Genomic DNA, 23,538 nt, shown 5'->3' with positions numbered 1-23,538 from the left:
ACTTTTCTAACCATAATAACTTCTGGTGAAATTATTTCAGGAGAAATATTTTTATAGGATCATAAAATTAAAAATTTTACCATTTCAATGATGCTAATTTCATTTCTGCAAATATTTCTTTTTATCATCATTAAATAAAATTAAACGCATTAAAATCGACTATGAGCTATCCTACCACCATTTTTCAAAACTTCTGTTTTATTTAACAACATATCTTTTTCACATCTTTTTCTTGGTTTAAAACTAGGAATATAGCGATGTTCAAAAGCAAGCAAAAGGCCAATCGCTCAAACCGAAGTGAAAAAATGAAACAGATGAAACAGGCTATGAGATATTAATTAATATTTTGCTTTTTTTTCTATAGAAATTTCTGAGGAAATCATTCCGAAATTTTTTTTTCACAATCTTAAAATTAAAATTTTACCTTTTCAAAGAATACCAATTTCCTTTATGTGAAATTTGTCCTTCAAGTATTATAAATTCTTTAAAAAATTTATTGCAAACAATTTTGCAAGAAAGGAATTTATACGTTCTCCTATGTTGATTAACGTTAAGAATTTAAAACTCTATCGCAATTTTTTTTTAATTGTCTTTTATTTCAAAAATAACGTTTTGAAAAAAGATTTTGTATGCTTTAACATTTTATACAAAAAGGTTTTAAGTTAAAAATATTACTTACAGAATGGTTCTCTCCTATGTTTAAAATTGGAATGTTCCGTATTATAAATGGAGCGATCTTCTACTTCATTTTGTATTTCTATGTTTGTATAAAAATTCTTTTTTATTTCCAGCTGCAATGTTCTGATTTAAATCATGAACGTGATGAAGGTCATCCCAAGGTCTCCTCGTGCATTCAATGAGTAAAAGCGTGGGTACCGAAAAAACATTCCTTTTGCATTTAACCTTTGTGATCAAGATGGACTTCCTTCTAATCAAACGTTTTCGGTACGTAATTTTTCAATTTATTACTTTTCGGTAAAATATCAATAAAATGGGATGGAAAAAAAAAGGCCCAAAATTGTGAAAAAAATTTGTTTCGGTTTTTCCTTCTTGATGTAGAAGCCAGCAATGTTTTATGTATACACAGAGTGTTCATTACGCAACATTGACAACTATGTTACGCCCACAGAGAAGTAAAATAATTCCATTTATTCACAGAGTAACTCGTACTTTAAATTTTCAAATATGTGAAATGAATATATAGACGAACATTTTTTCAAAGAATATTCTGTATATGTTTGTGTGTCAGAACATTTCTTTCTACTTCTAAAAGGCAGTTCATTGTATCTATACAATGGGCTCAATTCATGGCATGTTAGAAAAATTTGCTTCACAATATTATTAATTATATAAAACTTCTCATGAGATGAAGAAAATATCTAAGTGCTTTCTGTTAGTTTGTTCATATTCCAAATGATTATATATATATTTAAAATACTTTATTCTAACGATTCTCATAAAGCAATAAGGGTAAAATAATTAGGTGTGAAAATCGTTCCAAAATCTTAATATAATATTATCCATTAATATATAGTCATGATTTGATAATTGTAGAACTTTATCTCTTAATCTTTATCTTTAATTGTTTAACTTTACCTTTCCAACTTTCTAAATTTAGTCACCTGTGATATCTTTTTACACATGAAATGCAAAAAGGGATGAACTGAGACAATATGGAACATTTAATGAACATACCTCGCTTATCTAATCAGGAATTGACAGCTTCGTGATACTTATCCAAATTGTGAAACGGCGAGGCAGCTGAAGAACCTAAGTTCTGAGGGCTTCGAAGAACACAGTGATTAATGGATATAGAGATGAAATAACTGTATTGCTACAAATGGGGAATATACTGATAAATGAAAGAATAATGTATCGTAAATTACGAAAAGTTGACTTCTTTTTTATCCAATTCGAGCCCTTAATGAACAGACCTCGCGATCTAATCAGGGATTGACAACTTCGTCAGACTTATCCAATTGCAACATAAGTAAGCTGTAAGTTGTCAGAACACCAGCAGAAGTAAAAATAAGACTCGTTTTGAATTTAAAAACATACCAGGCTGACAGAACCAACTGCTTCTTAGATTTCATGAATTTTTCGAGTGTTTTACTGCTCTTTTTAGTTTCGTCTCTTTGTCCAAGGCAGAACACCATTTCATTCACATCATCTCTTAATTTATCATCTGCTTTCTGTACTCGAGAAGCAAAGAAAATGATAGCAAAGAACGATATGCTGTGCATTAAACTGAAAATCAAAGAAACATAGTAAAACAATAAACTTTCGTTGCCAAAATATCCCAGTATTTGCGACAGCGATGTGTAAAGAATTATGAATTGAGTGGTCATGAGCCAAAATATTTGGACAGATAATACTGATTCTGTTAGCAAAGTCAATCTGTGTAGAATACTGTATTGGCCAATGAAATTTTTTACAATCTGAAACCTGTTGTTGGTATTATCAATCAAAGAATTCAACTGTTCTTTAGTATTATTTATCAAATTAATTAAAATCAAACACACTTGAATGTAAAATAATGATAGAAATGAAGGTGTGGCATCCTTCACTATTTCTTTAATGGAAATACAAATAGCATTATATATTATTTTAGTCGATAATTTCGCATGAATATCATATCGAAGCATGAAATCTTTAAAAGAAATCTCTACAAATGTAACATCCGTGCACAAAATAGTAATAATTGCATTAAGAGCAACTAAGAAAAAAAGTACTAAAGATTTTGCAATGAAATTGGTACTACGATTATTGGTTGATTTAAATTCATTCTTTCGTTCCCCATTTCTGATTTCCTTCAATAAATGTCCAATTAGAAATCGTCTTGAATATGTAACGTGAAGTGTTACAGCAATTGCCAGACTGCGGGTAATATAAGATAGTGCAAATTTAGTGCACCGAAAATCATTGCACCTAATAAACAACAAACGCACGTTAAAAAGTATGCTGTATAAAAAGAAAATGTAACTAAAAGTTATGAGTGTGAAACCTAATGCCTTCCATAGTTTCCTTTGCTTGTTGTTTTGTGCTTTTGGTATTCCGAAAGCATAAGCAATTTTGAAAATTACATATGGTTCCGCCATTTCAACTTCAGATTGTTGTTCACTGAAAAAATTTACTTCAGCTTTAGATGTTGTTTCTTTAACAATATTCTGTACCATTTTCATACTAATCTCATTCTTTATTATATCTATTTAATAAAGAAATACGAAAACGTCTTCGAAAAAGGACTTCAGACTAAAAATGCTCTTATTTATGTACCATGCACCTCACAACACTTACAGTTTCCTACTGAATAAAAACAAGTTTTGCTTCGAAATGTGTTGGAAATTGATTGTACATGCATGACGTGAAGAGATTAAAAGCTCTAAACTTCTTTTGATGAAAAAACGAATATTGACTTGTGCTTTCATTCTAATATTATAAATAAAATATTGACAGGAGAACATGATGGTGATCAATCAATAGTGTAATAGTGTAATCATGGTGTTGTAAGAATGTTATGAAAAATATTTTAATCTACATTCGCTGATGATCTGGTAATTAAAGTCTTTATATTTTCACGTCATTGTGCAAAATCTTTTGTGGTAGAAAGGTATAGTACGTTGTTATAATCCATAAGCATAACATATTGCATAATATCTCCTAAACATTGTTTCATATTCTGAATGCCATTTAAAATATACGAAAACATCGTAATATTTTAGTAGGACATCTTGTACTCTTAAAATATATTGCATTGCTTAAAGCAAAAGGGGTACTGGATCAGGAGTGATCGTTCTTTGATTCAGGTCTAAATTACGATCTGTGGACGAGTGAATGAAATGCATGAATGAAGTCCGTCCCGTAAAAAGGTTTGTGACGTGTTTGTAGCTAAGTTGTACTCTTGGCCCTAGATGGCGCTACTGAAAAAACAAGAGACGTACCCTTGGCTTAAAACCACAAATGACATCTTAAAGTCAGTGGACTTGTCTATGACAAGTACCATTAGAAACAACAACAACAATTTCATGTTCTAAGCTCTTAAAAATCTGAACGATTTTAACACTTGTTCATAATCTCGCTTTCTGTTTGTTTACCTCTAGTTAAAGAAGAAGTTAGTTTAAAATCCATTGCATAATTTCGCCTACACAAGACTATAAAGCAGAAAATAATGATTCAAATAAAAAAAATTAATGTGCTACATTTTTAATCGGGCTCAAAAGTATAAAATAATTTCTCTTAGTCCCAATCCTAAGCTCAGTACGGACTTACTCGGAGAAGTCATTTCATACTTTTTAGTCCGTTTCAAAAACATGATATATTTTAAAATATTTTTATTTAAATAATTATTTTTACTTAATTTGCTATATTTTGAAATTTTATCATGGTATTCCAGATTGAAATATCGATCTGCCAATGATTCTTTGACGAATTTTGCTTTTTTAACGAAAGTCTTCAAGACATTTTACTCTTAGAAGAGATTTTTTTAATCTTAATTTAGATAATCTTAGAAACTAATAATTACTTATTTGGTGCAATATAATCACCAAGGAGGTTCCTATGCCATGAAACTCCGAATAAACTGGGTCAAATCAGACCTAAACTCTTGAACCCTTCATTATTTATCCTAAATATATATTTTAATAGATCCTAAATATAGAATTTATCGTTATTCGTTATATTTACCGTTATTGTGTTTAAATTTAGTGAATGCTTGGCTGTAAATAATTAATTGGATATTTAAAATTGAATTCATTTTGTCATACCGTGAGCCAAAATATCGAATCTAATGCATCAACAGATTATTGGCATAAAGCAGTATTTATCATTTTGGATTGCTATGCTGGGCATTAGTCACTTTTTTTTTTTTTTGTACTTACCGATAATAACAGCTGAGATTGGCAATACCGATGTATCACTGCGTTTTGCTAAATAATCTTGAATATAATTCGACTTACTAAACGTAATAGCTATATTCTAATTTAATTTAGATTTATACAGCTGAAAAATTATATTCTATGTAATATTTCGCGTGATATCGATGAGAAAATGACAATTATTTTATTTCATGGAGTTATTTCTATAACCCCAAATTTACGGTGATGTTTACGGTGTTTTATGAACGTTTATGGTGATACGGTGTTTTATCAACTATAGTTTACATTACTCAGTTTTAAATGAGAAAATTGAAGAACTGTCAAAACAGATAATCGGCCCAGGTAATTCAGATGCAATTAATATGAGATAATTTATTTTATTGCTCACAGCGACTGTCTAAATGAACTATAAACCTATAAATACAACTAGCAGCTATGGCTTGTTAATTCAGAAATAATACTTCCAATCATTTGGATAAAGAAAACTTACAAAACTCAATTTTAAAAGCAATTTAATACATTTTGTACATAACTCATCTTTCTTTTGATCAATACAATATGTTCAAGTGGAGAAGCTCTCTTTCCAAAGATTTTATCATAAGTTGCTCCATATAGTTGGCAACTTGATTCTTCCATAGGTCCAGCACCAAATCTCCGAGAAGATCCACCACAGGATTAAGCACGCCCAATCCCTTGAAACCAAACCTCAAGCCTTCCACTTTCATTACTTTAGTATTGGTGAGCCCCAACTTGATTCCTTTATCCATGTTCAAGGTGACCTCGAAACGGAATCTGATGTTTTGGACTTTGGTCCAGACGGATCCAAACAGGTCGAGGATCAACAAGCCTTGCTTCCATTTGTAATCGATGGAAGCATTGTTCACGTTGAGGGTGGTATTCAGTATCACCTTGCCACCATCACAGTAGACATTGACATCGGAGTCGTTGCGCAAAGTCCTCAATCCGCTAAATGTGCCATTTTTCAATTCTCCAAGCACAAGAGAGCCGATTGGTAATGGATCGTATTTGCGAACGTGCTTAACAGCCATTTGGAATACCTAAAGAAAATTCGCATAATTAGTATTATAGATGGAAAACTATTGCTCAGTTATTTATTTCATGAAGACACTGTAAAATAGAATGGGGACAAATTTAAATGTGAATTAGCATTCAGGGAAATATAACCCTTGGACAGGTTCTATCAAAACTTTCTCGCTTATTTTCTAATAAATGTACTTATATATTATTATTCTTATGCCACTGACGAACAATAGTTAAGAAACAGCCAATTAGAGTGTGATCTTTGATGATTAATCGCTAGAATATTCTTATTATACAGACACCAGAACAACGAATGCGCAATTTGGTTTTCAATTGCATTTTTTGGTTTGCAATTCAAAGTTATAGAGCTGCAATTGTTGTCACAAAATCACATAGGTATACTTACGATATATATATGGTACGGTATACTTAGGTATACTGTGCTTCAAATATTTAAGTCATTGCATTTTTTAGTTATCGCATTTGCATATATGTGGTGATTGTAAGCTACCCTTGACAAGGGATAGCTTACAATCACCCTTGACATATTTACTCCCCTTGACATATTTACTCTCCTTGGCATATTTACTCCCTAATTTGATTCAGATTTATGCTTTAGATGTTAAATATGTATAACAATTTTTTATCGATTTCATCTAGTTTTTTCCGATTTGCAGTTACTATGTTAACTTATATTAAGACAGTCGATGATACAGAATTCTTTAGAATGTATTTCATCCTAGATTGAACAGAAATCTACAAAATTGTCTAACTTAAAGATTTTATAATAAATTTTTCCATATAATTGGAGATTTAGCATTGCGTAAAGATTTTATAATAAATTTTCTCCTTATATAGTTAGTGAATAATCTGACTTAAGTTATCGTGTTCACAGACAGAGACTTTTAATTTCGTGACGTCGTTTTATTTCATTTTGAAGAAGCAGCCATATGTACAAGCAATGAGCACACAGAACGACATAGAAAGGGAATGAGGAAAAAGCTCTTGGACATTTTATCCCTGGTCTTATATAACCTATGATTTTGATAGGGAAAACATTTCTTCATAGTGCTAATATATTACGAGATTTCGATAGGGATTTTCGTTACAAGCGCGGAAAAGGTAGGGGAAAAACAGGGAGATTTTAAAAAAAGAATTTGCCTCATCAGCGGCATTTTGCCTCTTCACGCGGAGTGTGGGAAAGTTAGTTTTAGCTGATTCAGCAATTTAACAAAAACTTCTCTTGAATTAATTAAGTAAAGACAGTGGAATTGGATCACGAAATAAGAGAATATTTTAGAATGAAGTTACTATGGGCTAAATTAAGATAAAATCTTGAAAATTAGATTGAAATTAGAGTTAAAAAAATTAATTGAAATTAGAGTTAAAATATCATTACATATACATATTTATATTAATTGTAATTATTTAATAAAAAGTAACTAAAATAATTTTTTTTGTTGACCTTAGTAGGAATTGACTTAAAATTTTCTTTTTATGTATTACTTGTTTCTTTGAAACTAGTTACTTTGGTTTGCTTAGTTATATTATGATAAAATTCGTTATATTTTGCCTAAAAATAAATGTTTAATATTTATTTCTTAGTTTATTTTGGCTGTTCTTAAATGTGTTAAAAAATTTACTCTATAACTAGTTTGTTTTTGCTTTGTTTGATTATTTTATGTTAGAATACGCTAAATCCAATTATTTGTAATTACTATCACAATATTTGTAATTCTAACTAACCAATCGTTAAAGAAAAAAATGTGATTTTAAATAACTTTGCAAAGAATTTTTTTTCGTCAAACGCTATCCGTAGATTTTAACTATTTTGCTTTATATTCAACTGGTATAAATGACAAAATTAAAATATACACATTACGAAAGTTAAGAACTAAATCTATTAACTAATAAAACTTCCTTAGTTAAAATTTTCATTGACAAATGTTTGGGAAAAACGTATGTTAAACAGCAATGACATTTCCACACACACACTCACACACACACAAAAAAAAACTCTGCATTAACATTGCTTAGTTGATTACTTAGTTGATATTAAATAAAATTCATAATCAGAAGAGTAAATTTCGAAAAAATATATCTCTTCAAATATTGTCAAAAGTCTTATAAAAGTTCTGTTACATGTGTATTATTAATTACAAAAGCCATATGGGGGTTCGCGGGTTGCCGATTTCTGTTTTGGACACATTCCATGGAGGAATGTCTTATAATTACTATATAAGCGATTTCATGGTTGAAGAGAGGCAGGTTAACTCCTTTTGAAACTTCTGCTAGAAATGAAAAAAAAAAAAAATAACCTTAACCTTAAGAATTATGACACAAAACGTCGCTTACAATCCAAAGAATCATACATTCAATTCACTTGAAATCTACTATTTAGTACCTCTTCACATCGCCAACGGATTCCAAATTATCAATATCAAATACCAGGGTAACATCTAAACTAAATAACACAATGAAGCTCCTTAAAGATTAGCCATTTAAAGTTAAGAAAAAATTCAGTTTGAATAAAGAATTTATATTTATTTAACTTATTTTTATTGTTCCGTCTTCATAGATTATGCTTGATCTGTTTGCAAGATCTTTAATCTTAGCAACCATCTCTTATTTTTTACCATTGGCAACTTGGCGTCATTGGCGATGTGTATAGGTAACAATTAATACATTTCAATCAAATAAAATTTTAATATACGAAAATTTACATTATGAGTGGCGATATGCGTTTATGTAAAATTCTAAAGCGTATATCTTTCGTATGCAAGTCATTCTTTTAATAAATTCTTCTAGTAAAATTTATATTTAAGGATTGTTCTTTTCATTTCTGAATTTCTAAGCCATGAGTGAAGTAGCAAATATTGAAAATTATTGATTAGAAAGAATTTGTTCTTTCAAAACTATCTTTATTGAGCACTAGCCGCCGTTGGCGACCAGCCGGTTCACCAATCTTAATGTTCGTTAAAATTTTAATAATTAAATATTTTATGCAATTCCTACTTTAATAGCTTCTTCAAAATATTTTAAAACTTCAAATTTTGATAATCATATAATTCACTCATATTATAAAGACCTTCAGCCATAACGTAATATGTATCTCTCTAAATTTCTGTTAGCTCCCGTAGAATTTATGCCTTAACGTAAAGTGGAAACGATTAATCTGCAATTTATATAATAATATTTTTTACTGAAACAAAGCATTTTTTTATAATATGATTACTGAAAACAGTCACTGAGCGTTTAAACTTTATGGGCACTAAAGAATATCTTTCTTAATTTATGTAATATCTCAAGTATTTGTCAACAAAATTTTCTCAGATTCATCATGAGCAGATCGATTCATTAACAATGTTTAATTTTAAATGCATCAAACACTAAGAAAATAAACAGAATCGTTTAAAATAATCGGTTGAAAACAGGTTAAAAAACTGCTTAAAAAGCGATATAAAACTATAAGCATATACAAAAAAAATATATAACTAACATAAATACAATTTAATTACAAAAGCATACAACAAACCTAAAAGTAATTTAAATCAAGTCCGCATCCGTTGATAATATTTGTCAACAATCAGAACACAATGCGCATGCATGAATTTTCATCACCAATTACGGTAACGCAAATGCGTGAATTTTTCTACGCCAATTGGGGTAACGATATGCAGATTAGAAATTTTTTATTTCCTTTATTCTGTTTTATTTTAATTCAAAAGCACTTCAGAATGAATCTAAAAGATCGATTCATTAACAATGTTTAGTTTTAAATGCATCAAACTTTAAGAAAATAAACAGAATCGTTTGAAATAATCGGCCGAAAAATCTTAAGCCTAACCTTATTAGTGTGGGGGAAAAAAACCCTGAAGCCTTACTCATTTAGCGGTGGAGAAAATGAAGATTTTTTTGGCGGGAAAGTTAGTTTTTAATTAATAATTAAAATTCTAATTAAAAATTCAAAAAAGGGACCCCAGGTACACATTCCCGAGCTCCAAGGTATACATGTACCAAATTTGGTAGCTGTAGGTCAAACGGTCTGGCCTGTAGAGCGCCAACACACACACACACACACACACACATTGAGCTTTATACAAGTAATAGATAGACAGATGATAGTGTAAAAAGAATTGCTCTTACCGGCGGGACCAGATGAGTAAGTCCAAGCCAACAAACTAAATTTCTTCTCTCTCTTTCATTAATTTCCTTATTTTCAGTAGTTCCTGAAAAAGAAAAAGAAATCAGAACAAGTACTAGACTGAAGGAATTTAAGTTATAAAATTGTTTAATGTTTCCCTTTTATTGCAAAATTTTATTTAATTGATTTTATGTTACCAAAAAGGAAAATTTTATAACCAATTTTTCACTCATTTTTAATGTGATGGCGTTTTGAAATTTTCTGAATATTGGTGTTCCCGATTAATTTTATGTTTTCAAAATTTAATTATCAGTTAATTAATTAATATTAATTACATTTTGATGCGATACAGGTTATTATTTCTTGGTAATAAATCTGGAAGAAAATTAGTTTTAAGAATCCATAATTTGCATGATAGGGCATTATAGAATGTATTAAAGATCAGAAAACAAAAATAATATAAGTAAAAAGTTTTTGTTAAAATAAATTTTTATTAGTATTAACATGTAGAAAATAATGTTTTATCAAAAATGAAGGCCTGGCGATTTCTTTCCATTGATATATGAACTTTGACTTAGTTTCCTCTCATTTTTATTTTCATCATATATGTTTTTCTTTTGGCTTCTATATCTTCTATAAAAAGAAATATTTCCCATTTTATTTATTAGAAAAATAGATTTTAAATATTTTTTTCAACTTGTTATTTTAATATATTTGTTAATGGAATTTAGTAAGTTTGGTAAACACAAAAATCAATTTTATCATATAATAATTCTCTTTTAAAGAATTGTCATAACCAGTACTGTAATTGACTTAAAACTTGTTGAAAATCCTACCCTATAATCATAAAATATTTTAGGATGTCTTCATATTATTGTTAGATATTCTGAATGCCAGATAATATAGTAAAAATGTGGCTGAAAGTAGGTAGTTTTCTTAAAATTTTAATAAACTAAAAATTAAGCGAATTAAGTGCTTTTCTGCTCTTAATTCGCTTAATTTAAGTACTTTCGGGAGTACTTTGATAACTCCCGAAAATATTACTGCACAAGAACAATTTTTAAACCATTTTTAAATTAAAAAATAACTTCTTTTTAACAATACCATTTTAATTGTCGAGTACTTTCTTCTAATTTTCGACAGCAATTTAAAGGGTTGTTTTTTTTTTTAAATTTCAACGAAAATTTTTATTATTGCAATGAAATTCAAAACCTTTTCATTGTTTCCTGAAATGTTTAATCGAATTTTTTTTTTCCATAATTGAAAACTAAGGGAAGAAGAATTCTGTTGGGGGGGGGAGCGAAGAATTCTGTTAAGGAGAGGAAGGAAAGAATTCTGTTATCAAAGGGGTTCACAGGATGCAAAAGAAGTGAATTTACAATAACGTGAAAATAAAAGATAGATGAACCAAACAGCTACAGTTTTCAATAGTACTACGATATCATACACTCATGTCCAAAATTAAGGTCACAAAAATGTTTTTCAAAGGAATTCTAAATGGCTATCAATAAAATTTAAACAAATTATATTTAATATATTGTGAAGGACCGCTAACACGATATTAACCTTTTTTGTGCGAAAAAATGTTGTTTAGCATTAGTTTTTGGGGAACTACTGAAATTAAACCGTTTAGACATCTGGGATTTTTTCCTGCAATTTTGTGAATATTGCACTGAAACAAAACATTTAACCTGTTTCAAGTGGGAATGAGATCTCATAATCGTTTAGACGATTCCTTGAGATGGAGAGCCGTAGGCAGGCTTGAGGCTGGGCAGTCTCAAGCGGAGGTGGCTTGATGGTTACAAGTGGCACCGAAAGTGGTGTCCAGGTTGTGGAATCAATTCCAAACAAGTGGTACTGTAACCAGGAAGGCCAGCCAAGGCCGTCACAGAGCAAAGACGCCTGCACAGGATCGCTATTTGGCACTAAGCGCCCGACGGTATAGGCTGACAACGGCTCCTTAACTTGTTCGTGACCTTACTGCTGCATCTGGAATAAGAATTTCCAGACAAAAAGTATACAGACGTCTAGCAGAGAGAGCTCTTTATGCCCGGCGACCAGTTGAGTGTGTCCCTTTGACTGCATCCAACAGAAAAGCCCGGCTGTTGTGGTACCTAACATATCAGTCTTGGGCACAGCAAGAATGGGGGCGTGTTCTTTTCAGTGATGAATCGAGATTTACCACACAGAGTGAAACTCGTTGAATCTTCATCTGGAGAGAGCGAGGAGCTCTCTATCATCCCTCCTACGTAAAAGAAATCGACAGATTTGGTGACAGAGTAATCTTTATCCCGGGTGGCATAATGTTGGGCAGTCGTACATCACTACACGTCTTCGATGCGGGTACTGTCGATGCACATCACTATAGGGATGAGATCCTTGAAGCCTATGTGAGGTTGTTCCGGGGTGCTTTTGGCCCAGACTTCATGTTTATGGATGAAAACGCGCTTCCACATAGAGCCCAGATCGTTTAGGATTTTCTTGAGGAAGAGAATATTCAACGTATGGACTGGCCCTCGAGGACTCCGGATCACAATCCTATTGAGAATGTTTGGAATGGTCTCGGAAGAGCCATTGCACAGCATAACCCCCCCCCCTCCTAATACCCTCCAAGAGTTAAAAGCCATGTTTTTGGAAGAATGGGCTTTGTTGCTCCAAGCATTTATTGACACCCTCATAAACAGTATGAAAGCACGTTGTGAAGTCAGTATAGTAGTGCACGGTGGTCACATTCCATATTAGACAGGCGTTTCCCGAGATAAATGCTTTTTCTCTGATTCATAATGTAACACTTTTTGAAATATCCTGTTTCTTAATTTCCAATTAAAATCTTTTCCCTGTTGTTATGTGTCTATATTCTTACTTCCATTGTAATGTACTTCTGTGCCAAATTTCGTGGCAACACAGTGAATCGTTTTTCATTTTTCGCAGATTTTATGTTTGTGACCTTAATTTTGGACATGAGTGTAGGATATGACTCCATTAGGATGATTCATATGTTCTTAAATAGACCAGATACAAGGCTTTTAAAATAAGATGGCTTTGATGTCCATTACATTCGATATTTAAAAGGAGTTTCTTGAGGAAATCATGGCCATCATATTAAACATAAGAATTAAACTGAAAGTAAATGCAACCAGTATAGGTATATAAGATGGTCGCCAAACGTCCTTGCCTAACCAGATGGCCACCAAAGACGGATAGTACGGAATAAAAGAACATAAACAATAATCAATAAGTCTTTTTCAAAGTTTTATAATTTTTATAAGAAATTTGTGTGGGTAAAATTGTTTATTCATAATAATACTAAATTCAGGGGATATAATACGTGCAAAGTGAAAGATTACTTACCGCCCGTGAAAGAACTCAAACCAATCAGAAGTATGGCAAAAATTGCAATAAATCCTTTCCCCATCATATTTTTAGATTAAAGCTGAAAATGATGAAAAATGTTTTCAACAAATTAGTTATTCATGTTTTTTCAAAATAAAATTATTTTAATTTAAAGTAAATTTAATGTAATTTACTTTAAAAAATTTAATTAACTAATCATTTGTTTACTTTATTAATATACTTAAATAAACTTACTTTACTTAAAAAAATTTAATTAACTAGTCAATTATTTACTTTTTTAATTTACTTAAAATTTAATTTAGTTTATTTTTAAAAATTTAATTAACTAATCATTTATTTACTTCATTAATTTACTTAAATTTAATTTAGTTTATTTTTTAAAATTTAATTAACTAATCATTTATTTACTTTATTAATTTACTTACATTTAATTTAGTTTATTTTAAAAAATTAATTATCATTTATTTACCTTATTAATTCACTTGAATTTAATTTATTTTAAATTAATTTTAATTACTTAATTCAATTAATTTACTTTTAAATTAAATTAAATTAAAGTTGTTTATTTATTTCCCTTATTGTGTCATTTAATTTAACTTATTCCAACGTTACTTCAAAAAATTTCATTCCAACGTTTCATTTTAAAAAAGTTTTCTTAGATACTGCTTATCAATTCAAGTCACACGGCAATCGGGATCGCCACGTTATTTAACATGTAACTGTACGTTGTGATATATCGTGACGTCTTATTTTTTAAAGTGATACTACGCGGCATTTATAATGAAATGATCATTCTTATTTCATAGCACAGACTATTAAACCTAGATTTATGAAAATTGGTACGAAGTTGCTTTTTGGATAACAAGAGATTACAAAAAAAGGAGCTTCCAAAATTTAATTCGATCTTTAATGAAAAATAAATCTAAATTTTAGCGTATTTCCTCAATAATTTAGGAGCATATTATTGAATAAAAACTACACTTTTACAGTAATTTAAAATTAAAAAAAATGTTTTTATGGTTGTTACCAATTCTGTACACATTTACTAGATTAATAGATGTATTATAGATTTTAATAGATTTTCATATGATTTTTCACAATTCTGACAACATTGCTTTTTCCTGTTTTATTACAGGATTCATGCTGTCGTAAGTTGCGACGCTATTAAACACGATTTTTATAACTGCATTTTTGCTACTATATAATTAAAAAACATATTTAAAAATAAAATGAAAACAGAACGGATCAAGCCTAAAACTTTATAATGCTATAATATTTTCGATTAAGAAATCTTTTTAAAATTCATCCATCCTTTGTCCTTCAGACAAAAAGAATGTATAAGATATCTCAAAATTAAGTTGGCTTGACCTGTGTTGCATTTATGTCATGAACATTAACTAATTTCATTTTATATATTTTTCAAATGATACATTTAGCTACCTATTATTACAACGAACACAAATATATTGCAACGAATTGTACCAGGTGACCATTCAAATGGGCTCAAATTATCTAAAATAATGATATTCCATGCTTCAAAATTAGATCAGTTTTGGTGGTGTTTGTTTAGATCAGCAGATGTTGGTGCTTGTTTTAGGTAAGATTTTTATTTACCGAGAATATTTTACTGAATATGAATCATATGACAAAGAATTTAAATAAAAAGTTACAATTTATAATTTTTCACTACACATTTATTGATCAAATAATGTAAAAAATTATTTTTTGCAGCATTAAAAATATAAAAGCTGGAAGTATGTGTTCAAATATAGAAGTTTAGAAATTAACAGTTGTCCATTAGAATGGATATTTATATAATTTCAAACAAGTAAGTTAAATTTTTGTCCAAAAATTATATAATTTTATTATGTAATCCAAAGTAAAAATTTCATTTAACACAAAAACCAATGTACTTAAAGTCTGTAAAATAAACTTTCAATTATAATGTATATTCGAATTGTTAATTTCTGCTAAAAAATCATACCAAATCTTGAAACTTCACTTTTATGCAAATGGCAATGAATATCATTGTTCTTTAAATACTAAATTTTAAAAAATTTTGGCTACTTCTAACATATTAATTAACTTTTATTCTACTCCGAATCTTTAAAATGAAATTGAGCCGTTTATTTTAAAAGTGGGGCAGGTTCATTTTTGAAAAAAATGATGATAATGGTAATACAGATAAAACTTGTTATGATCTTTTTTATGCATAAACAATTTCAAGTAAAAAAAGATTCAGATTCTAGTATTTTGGAGATGGAAGTTTTAGCTCTTAACAGTATTGAAAATCTGTTTATTTTGAAAGTGGTGCAAGTCCATCTTAGATCGAAATTATTTTTGACCGAATATATTACGGCAAAATTTAGCTCCGGTTGCTGTATGGTGAAGTAAATGTGGCCGCTTGATATCATGTCTGAAATCTAGGGTGTTTCTATCTATCTCTCTTTGATAATGAAAATCGGTGATTTTACAGTATTTCATAAATAATAAAAAGCATATCTTAATTTTGTGTTTCGATAATAATACAGCATAAGATATGCATCAAAATAGAACTGCACCCAGTTAGGCCTGCATCTCAGTAGATTTGCATCTAATTATATCTCAATAAGGTCTGCATCTAACTCAGCTGCATCAGACGGGCATCTAATTACATCTGCATCTTTTTAGACCTGCAAGTAACTAGATATATTTAAATCTGCATCTAATTAGGGTCATATCACACCTTCATCTGATTAGAACTGCATGTAAATAGATCAAATTAGATCTGCAACTAATTAGGCTCGCATCAAATATGCATCTAATGAGATCCGCTTGTGAATAGAGCTGTATCTAATTAGGCCTGCATGAATCTGAATCTAATTAGGCCTGCATGAATCTGAATCTAATTAGGCCTGCATGAATCTGAATCTAATTAGATCTGAATCAGGTCTGCATCTAATTAGATCTGAATAAGAGGCATCTTATTAAGTACGCATGAGATCCGCATCTATATGGAACTGCATCTTATTAGGCCAGCATCTGAATAGAACTGCATTTAATTATATCTGAATCAGGTCTGCATCTAATTAGGCCCGCATCAGAACTGCATCTAATTACATCTGCATCTATTTTGAGCTGTAAATAATTATATATTTTCAAATGCCCATCTAATACAGCCCACATCAGATCTGCATCTAATCAGATGCGCATCTAAATAGAACTGCATCTAATTCGGCCTTCATCAAGTATGCATCTAATTAGGCCTGCATCAAGTATGTATCTAATTAGGCCTGCATCAAGTATGTATCTAATTAGGCCTGCATTAGATATGCATTTAATTAGATACACATCTAAATAGATATTCAGCAGATCTGAATCAGGTCTGCATCTAATTAGATCTGAATAAGATGCATCTAATTAGATCTGAATCAGGTCTGCATCTAATTAGATCTGAATCAGGTCTGCATCTAATTAGATCTGAATCAGGTCTGCATCTAATTAGATCTGAATAAGATGCATCTTATTAAGTACGCATGAGATCCGCATCTAAATAGAATTGCATCTTATTAGGCCCGCATCTATAGGGAACTGCATCTTATTAGGCCCGCATCTATAGGGAACTGCATCTTATTAGGCCCGCATCTATAGGGAACTGCATCTTATTAGGCCCGCATCTATAGGGAACTGCATCTTATTAGGCCCGCATCTATAGGGAACTGCATCTTATTAGGCCCGCATCTATAGGGAACTGCATCTTATTAGGCCCGCATCTATAGGGAACTGCATCTTATTAGGCCCGCATCTATAGGGAACTGCATCTTATTAGGCCCGCATCTATAGGGAACTGCATCTTATTAGGCCCGCATCTATAGGGAACTGCATCTTATTAGGCCCGCATCTATAGGGAACTGCATCTTATTAGGCCCGCATCTATAGGGAACTGCATCTTATTAGGCCCGCATCTATAGGGAACTGCATCTTATTAGGCCCGCATCTATAGGGAACTGCATCTTATTAGGCCCGCATCTATATGGAACTGCATCTTATTAGGCCCGCATCTAAATAGAACTGCATTTAATTATATCTGAATCAGGTCTGCATCTAATTAGGCCCGCATCAGAACTGCATCTAATTACATCTGCATCTATTTTGAGCTGTAAATAATTATATATTTTCAAATGCCCATCTAATACAGCCCACATCAGATCTGCATCTAATTAGATGCGCATCTAAATAGAACTGCATCTAATTCGGCCTTCATCAAGTATGCATCTAATTAGGCCTGCATCAAGTATGTATCTAATTAGGCTTGCATCAAGTATGTATCTAATTAGGCCTGCATTAGATATGCATTTAATTATATACACATCTAAATAGATATTCAACAGATCTGAATCAGGTCTGTATCTAATTAGATCTGAATCAGGTCTGCATCTAATTAGATCTGAATCAGGTCTGCATCTAATTAGATCTGAATCAGGTCTGCATCTAATTAGATCCGAATAAGATGCATCTAATTAGATCTGAATCAGGTCTGCATCTAATTAGATCCGAATAAGATGCATCTAATTAGATCTGAATCAGGTCTGCATCTAATTAGATCTGAATCAGGTCTGCATCTAATTAGATCTGAATAAGATGCATCTCATTAAGTACGCATGAGATCCGCATCTAAATAGAATTGCATCTTATTAGGCCCGCATCTATAGGGAACTGCATCTTATTAGGCCCGCATCTATATGGAACTGCATCTTATTAGGCCCGCATCTATATTTAACTGCATCTATATGGAACTGCATCTTATTAGGCCCGCATCTATATGGAACTGCATCTTATTAGGCCCGCATCTATATGGAACTGCATCTTATTAGGCCCGCATCTATATGGAACTGCATCTTATTAGGCCTGCATCTAAATAGAACTGCATCTTATTAGGCCTGCATCTAAATAGAACTGCATCTTATTAGGCCTGCATCTAAATAGAACTGCATTTAATTATATCTGAATCAGGTCTGCATCTAATTAGGCCCGCATCAGAACTGCATCTAATTACATCTGCATCTATTTTGAGCTGTAAATAATTATATATTTTCAAATGCCCATCTAATACAGCCCACATCAGATCTGCATCTAATTAGATGCGCATCTAAATAGAACTGCATCTAATTCGGTCTTCATCAAGTATTCATCTAATTAGGCCTGCATCAAGTATGTATCTAATTAGGCCTGCATCAAGTATGTATCTAATTAGGCCTGCATTAGATATGCATTTAATTAGATACACATCTAAATAGATATTCAACAGATCTGCATCACGCCTGCATCTAATTAGATCTTAATCAGGCCTGCATCTAATTAGGCCCGAATCAGACATAAATTTAATTAGGCCTGCATCAAGTCTGCATCTCATTACGCCCGCATCAGATCTATCATCTAATTAGATCCACATCTTAATCTGAATCAGGTTTGCATCTAATTAGATCGATATCAGGTCAGCATCTGATTAGGCCATCATCAGTCTTGTATCTAATTCAGCGCGCATGAGATCCGCATCTAATTATAACTGAATCAGGTCTGCTTTTTATTAGGCCCACATCAGAACTGCATCTACTTAGAGCTGTAAATAACTATATATGTTGAAATTTGCATCTAATAAGGCCCACATCAGATCAGTATCTAAATAGAACTGCATCTAATTCGACTTGCATCAAGTCTGCATCTAATTAGCGCCTGCATCAGATCTGCTTCTAATTAGGCCTGCATCAGATCTGCTTCTAATTAGGCCTGCATCAGATCTGCATGTAATTAGACCCCTCTTTAAATAGATCTGCATCTAATTAGATCTGAATCAGGTCTGCATCTAATTAGATCTGAATCAGGTCTGCATCTAATTATATCTGAATCAGGTGCATCTAATTAAGATTATCGAATATAATATTATGGATAATAATATTGTTATTGTTGAAACACAAAATTAAGATATATATTTTTATTATTTATGAACTACTGTACAACCACCGATTTTTATTGTCAAAGATAAATAATTTAAAACACCCTAGATTTCAGACATGATTTCAAACGGCCGCATTTGCTTCACCATGCAGCAACCGGAGCTAAATTTTGCCGTAATATATTCGGTCAAAAATAATTTCAATCTAAGATGGACTTACACCACTTTCAAAATAAACGGCTCATATTTACTAAAGTGGATTTCTTTTAAATGTAATGCAGCTGCAATTTTTTTTAAACAAATGGTAAACAGCAAACGATGTAAATAAAGAAAAAGAGTGAAAATCAGAAATATATCATTCTTTCTTCAAAAATGTTTCAAAATAGAAATTTTGAAACAACAATCTTGAAATAAACAAAATTATTTTCTCTCCAATGATACATTTTATTTTTTATTGTTCTAAAAATAATTTTTATAAAGTTTTTTATCCGATTCATTATATATGCGCTATTTAAGGAATTTATTAGTATGCAAAAAAGTGTGTCAAATGCATTGACAGCATTTTTCTGTACAGATGCGCTATTCTGAAATTCATTAATGAACAAAAAATGCATAATAATAAGCAACAAATATGATACAATGATGCAATGACTTGCCTCATTACATATTCAGAGAAATGTAACAAATATTTAGCATTAATGGAATGATTTGCATACATATGATACAAATAAGGAAAAAAAATCAAATATTGACTATTTTTTAAAGCATTGTGTAATATCCAAACAAATCAATAACAATAATTAGCAAATTGACATTTGCATCTGGATTTCAAGAACAGATGTTCGTCTCTGACAGCTATATCGCAACGCGGAACACCATAAACTCATGTCTCTTAAAAATAATTAATGGTCTTTTTACCTCTTCTTCTATTATATATAAATGTTTCGAACAGTTGTATAATATTGAATATTACACGAAAAGACAGCCAATTCCAGACGAAATATTCATTTCGAACAAGTAAGATTTTTCGAATCATTTTTTATTTGTTTCAAGCTTATTCCTATTCATTCTTTAAATATCGATAACTATGTCTTATGTATGAAACGATTTGTCATCGATTTTAATTTTGAAATATTATCTTATCTATCTATCATAAATAATTATCATGTTCAAAATATATTATGTTTTCTAGTATTCAATATTATTTTTAATATTATTTCATTGATTTCGAAATTCATTAAGAATATTTCTCAGTTTAATTTTTTTAATATTTTAATATTTTTAAATAATATATTCATTATTTAAAGTGAATTTGCAAAATAAAATTACAATTAAGACTTTCATGCAAAAAAAATATAAAATTAATGCTATCATAAACACTTTTTCTTATAATATATCTGAAGTCATCAGTAGGGGGATACCTGATATTTCATTTTTCACATCTCTTTCAAACTAAGTAATATTTAAAATGCAATTCCACATTTAAAAAAACTAAATTCCAGTGTTAAGATCAAAATCAATAAATAATAATAACTAGTACAAATATTTTTATAAAACACACACACATATATATTTGTGTGCTTTATGAGCTTTAGAAAATTAATTTGTAAACTGATGAGCAATTTATATAAAATAATATTAGTAAAACTTGTTAAGTTTTTTTTTTCTTTTTAGACTTTTAATTGTGGTAGATGTTAAATAAAACAACTCTATATTTTTAACTTTAAAATGAGAATTAAAATAAAGAATCATTAGTTTAAAAAAAATAAAAATATATGGCTTTTAAATTGTATTGAAAATTATTCAATTTCATTTTTATAAGCTCTGAAACTCGAAATGTTTTAAGTAGAATGGAGGTTTTCTTTAAGAAAAAGACTGTGGACATAATATATATCTATATATATAAATCTAATTTTTTTTTAAAGTCTTTGAAAAGAAATCTATTTCAAATTTCGAACTCACTCTCAAAAATGTTTTTAATGAAACAAAAAAAAATTGAAATTTTTGTTTCTATTTGCATTGAAAATTATCTCTAGCTGCCTTTAAAACTTTGAATTAAAAAACCGTTTTGCATAAAGATAGAAAATCTTCCAATTTTTTAATTAAATCTTACTCGGAGTTTACAGTTTTTTTAAAAAAAGGAAAATACCTCAGGTTGGGAACATAAAACATAAAATTTTAGAACTTTATAAAATATATGCAAAAGAAGTCGTGCTGCTTTTACCTTGAAATGCAAAGAACCAAGATCTGTCTACTCGAGTGTCGCCAAGAAAAAGAAAGAATTTTTCAATTTAAATCTGTATTTCATACTCTGATAATAAGTGGGAAAATTTTTGAAGCGATCAAATAGCACCATAATCAAAATTGTGTTATCAAATTTAACAATCAACATCAGTGCGATAAAGAAAGCAGGTGATACTTCTTGACATTGGTGTATTTTAAGAGTTTCCACCTGTTCAGTTCCGGTTACTCAATGTCCATCATTCAATGAATGATTGATGAGAGAAAAGATCAAAACAATGAAAGTCAAAAAGGCAAATTTTGAAGGGAAAAATGGTGAATGTGTTTTTGGAAGCGTGTGAATAGGATCAGTTGTTTCAAAAGAAAAAAAAATAGCAAATGAAGATTACATTGAAAGGCTTATTTTTTTAAGTAAAAAAAAGATATATCACCAATTTATTAGGTTTTTGGTAAACTATAAAAAATGTTGGAAAATTAAAATGTCTAAGTTGTTTGAAAATATTTACCCGTTAAGTCTCCTTAATTATTCTTACATGTTAGGGAAATATTTTCATCCAAAAATCTTATAGATGACGTGGCGCTTGCATATTTTTTGGAGTTCTTTTTTCCCACAAAATGTATATTCTATTCAGTGGCGTATTCATGCCTTTTTCAGTTTTAGGCAGTCCACACAATGAGGCACCTCTTTCCATAAGTGATCAATTCATTTCAACAAATTTCAATAATCACAATTCAAGAAACATAATCAATATATTAATGATTTATTTAGGTTATTTTTTTTATTTTAGTAATTTGTAGAAAATATGTATGAATTTATTTATTTAGTTTTAATGTGTATATTTTAAAAATAAGTGACTAAAATAAACTGTATGGAAAACTTTTGAAGAAAATATAAATAACAAACGAATCCATTCGTTCTTTAGGAAATTTCAACACAGATATTGTTTTTGTTTCATTTTTACGTATTTTTTATACAACTTCACTAGTTTAACACTTGTAAAAATGATGGAATTTTGTAATAAGTTCTTCACTCATTTTTCTATTTGAAAGACTTTTTAGTTAGAATTTCAATGTTTGACACGTTTCTTTTTATTATCTTTAATTTTGAAAAATTCATACTTAAATAGCGAAAATAATAGCAAAAGAAGAACTTGAATTTGAAATATGAGCATAGCTTACACATTGCTCATCTATAATGAACTATAAATATTCCACATGAAAAAACAAGTCCTATGAAAGGCAATTCTAATACATTTTATGCGCATATTGTTATTTATATAAATTTTTATTATACTTAATTTTTTTCTTGTTTGTAAAGATGGAATTTCTTAATTGATTTTTTACTCATTTAATGTTATGCTAGAATTCTGAAGTTTGGTATGTTTGTGCATTTTAGACGACAATATCCTATTTTGATATTTTCAAGATTATTTTTAATATTTTCAAGATTATTGTCAATATTTTAGGATTATTTTCATTTAAACTTTTCAGTTAACCGATTAATACAATTGAGTTTTGATTTCATATGATCAGTTCCAAATAGTAGCAAATTTGGGGGGGGGGGCGATTTTGCGATATTTATACTAATGAATTAAAAATTCATTAATAGTTTACTTAATAGTTTAGTTTTAGTTTTAATTTATACTAATAAATTAAAAAAATAATTAAAATAGTTTTCATTTTTCCACCAAACTATTAAAAGTAAGCTTTTAAAAACTGTTTTTATCCAATTCCTTTATTTTAATTAGCAGCAAATGTCCGAGGAATGTTGTTATGAAACTATAAGTCAACTCTCAAATAAATGCTTTGGGGTTCAACCATTTCCCTGAAACATATTAGAAATAAATTTTAATGCTGCACTTTTGCAAAATTTATTATTGTTTTTAAACGATCAGTTTGCAACACATTGGGTTGGGTTTGTTTTTTGAATGATAAATTACACCCGTCTATGT

At 30.0% G+C, this 23,538-nt stretch overlaps 1 protein-coding gene and 1 long non-coding RNA gene across 3 annotated transcripts in view; one reads left to right on the top strand and one right to left on the bottom strand.

The window, feature by feature from the left end:
• Positions 1-857: 857 nt before the first annotated feature.
• Positions 858-23,538, top strand: part of LOC129984607 (uncharacterized) — a 57,462-nt gene continuing 34,781 nt past the window's right edge. The window contains exon 1 of one of the 2 annotated variants that reach the window (XR_008785504.1): positions 858-945. This is a non-coding gene — a long non-coding RNA (uncharacterized LOC129984607). Of the gene's footprint in view, positions 946-20,246; positions 20,363-23,538 lie in introns of those variants that run through there. The other variant, XR_008785505.1, reaches the window with a different exon arrangement.
• Positions 5,370-21,693, bottom strand: LOC129984606 (uncharacterized). Its single transcript, XM_056094533.1, has 4 exons — positions 21,570-21,693; positions 13,411-13,492; positions 10,062-10,144; positions 5,370-5,932 (listed from the first exon to the last, which is right to left on the bottom strand). Exons 2-4 carry the CDS (start codon positions 13,475-13,477, stop codon positions 5,423-5,425), a joined length of 660 nt encoding a protein of 219 aa, XP_055950508.1. The 5' UTR covers positions 13,478-13,492; positions 21,570-21,693; the 3' UTR covers positions 5,370-5,422.

This window comes from Argiope bruennichi, chromosome 9 (genome assembly GCF_947563725.1).
Source record: "Argiope bruennichi chromosome 9, qqArgBrue1.1, whole genome shotgun sequence".
Classification (NCBI taxonomy): domain Eukaryota; kingdom Metazoa; phylum Arthropoda; class Arachnida; order Araneae; family Araneidae; genus Argiope; species Argiope bruennichi.
This window is presented reverse-complemented; position numbering and strand designations above follow the sequence as displayed.

What these genes read in the sequence shown, in the direction of transcription:
- LOC129984606 (XM_056094533.1), bottom strand. Translation starts at nt 13,477, where the DNA reads ATGATGGGGAAAGGATTTATTGCAATTTTTGCCATACTTCTGATTGGT. An exon ending in TTTGAGTTCTTTCACGGGCG is followed by an intron (nt 10,145 to 13,410) that starts GTAAGTAATCTT and finishes TTTCTTTTTCAG; the next exon opens with GAACTACTGAAAATAAGGAA. An exon ending in TTACTCATCTGGTCCCGCCG is followed by an intron (nt 5,933 to 10,061) that starts GTAAGAGCAATT and finishes AATTTTCTTTAG; the next exon opens with GTATTCCAAATGGCTGTTAA.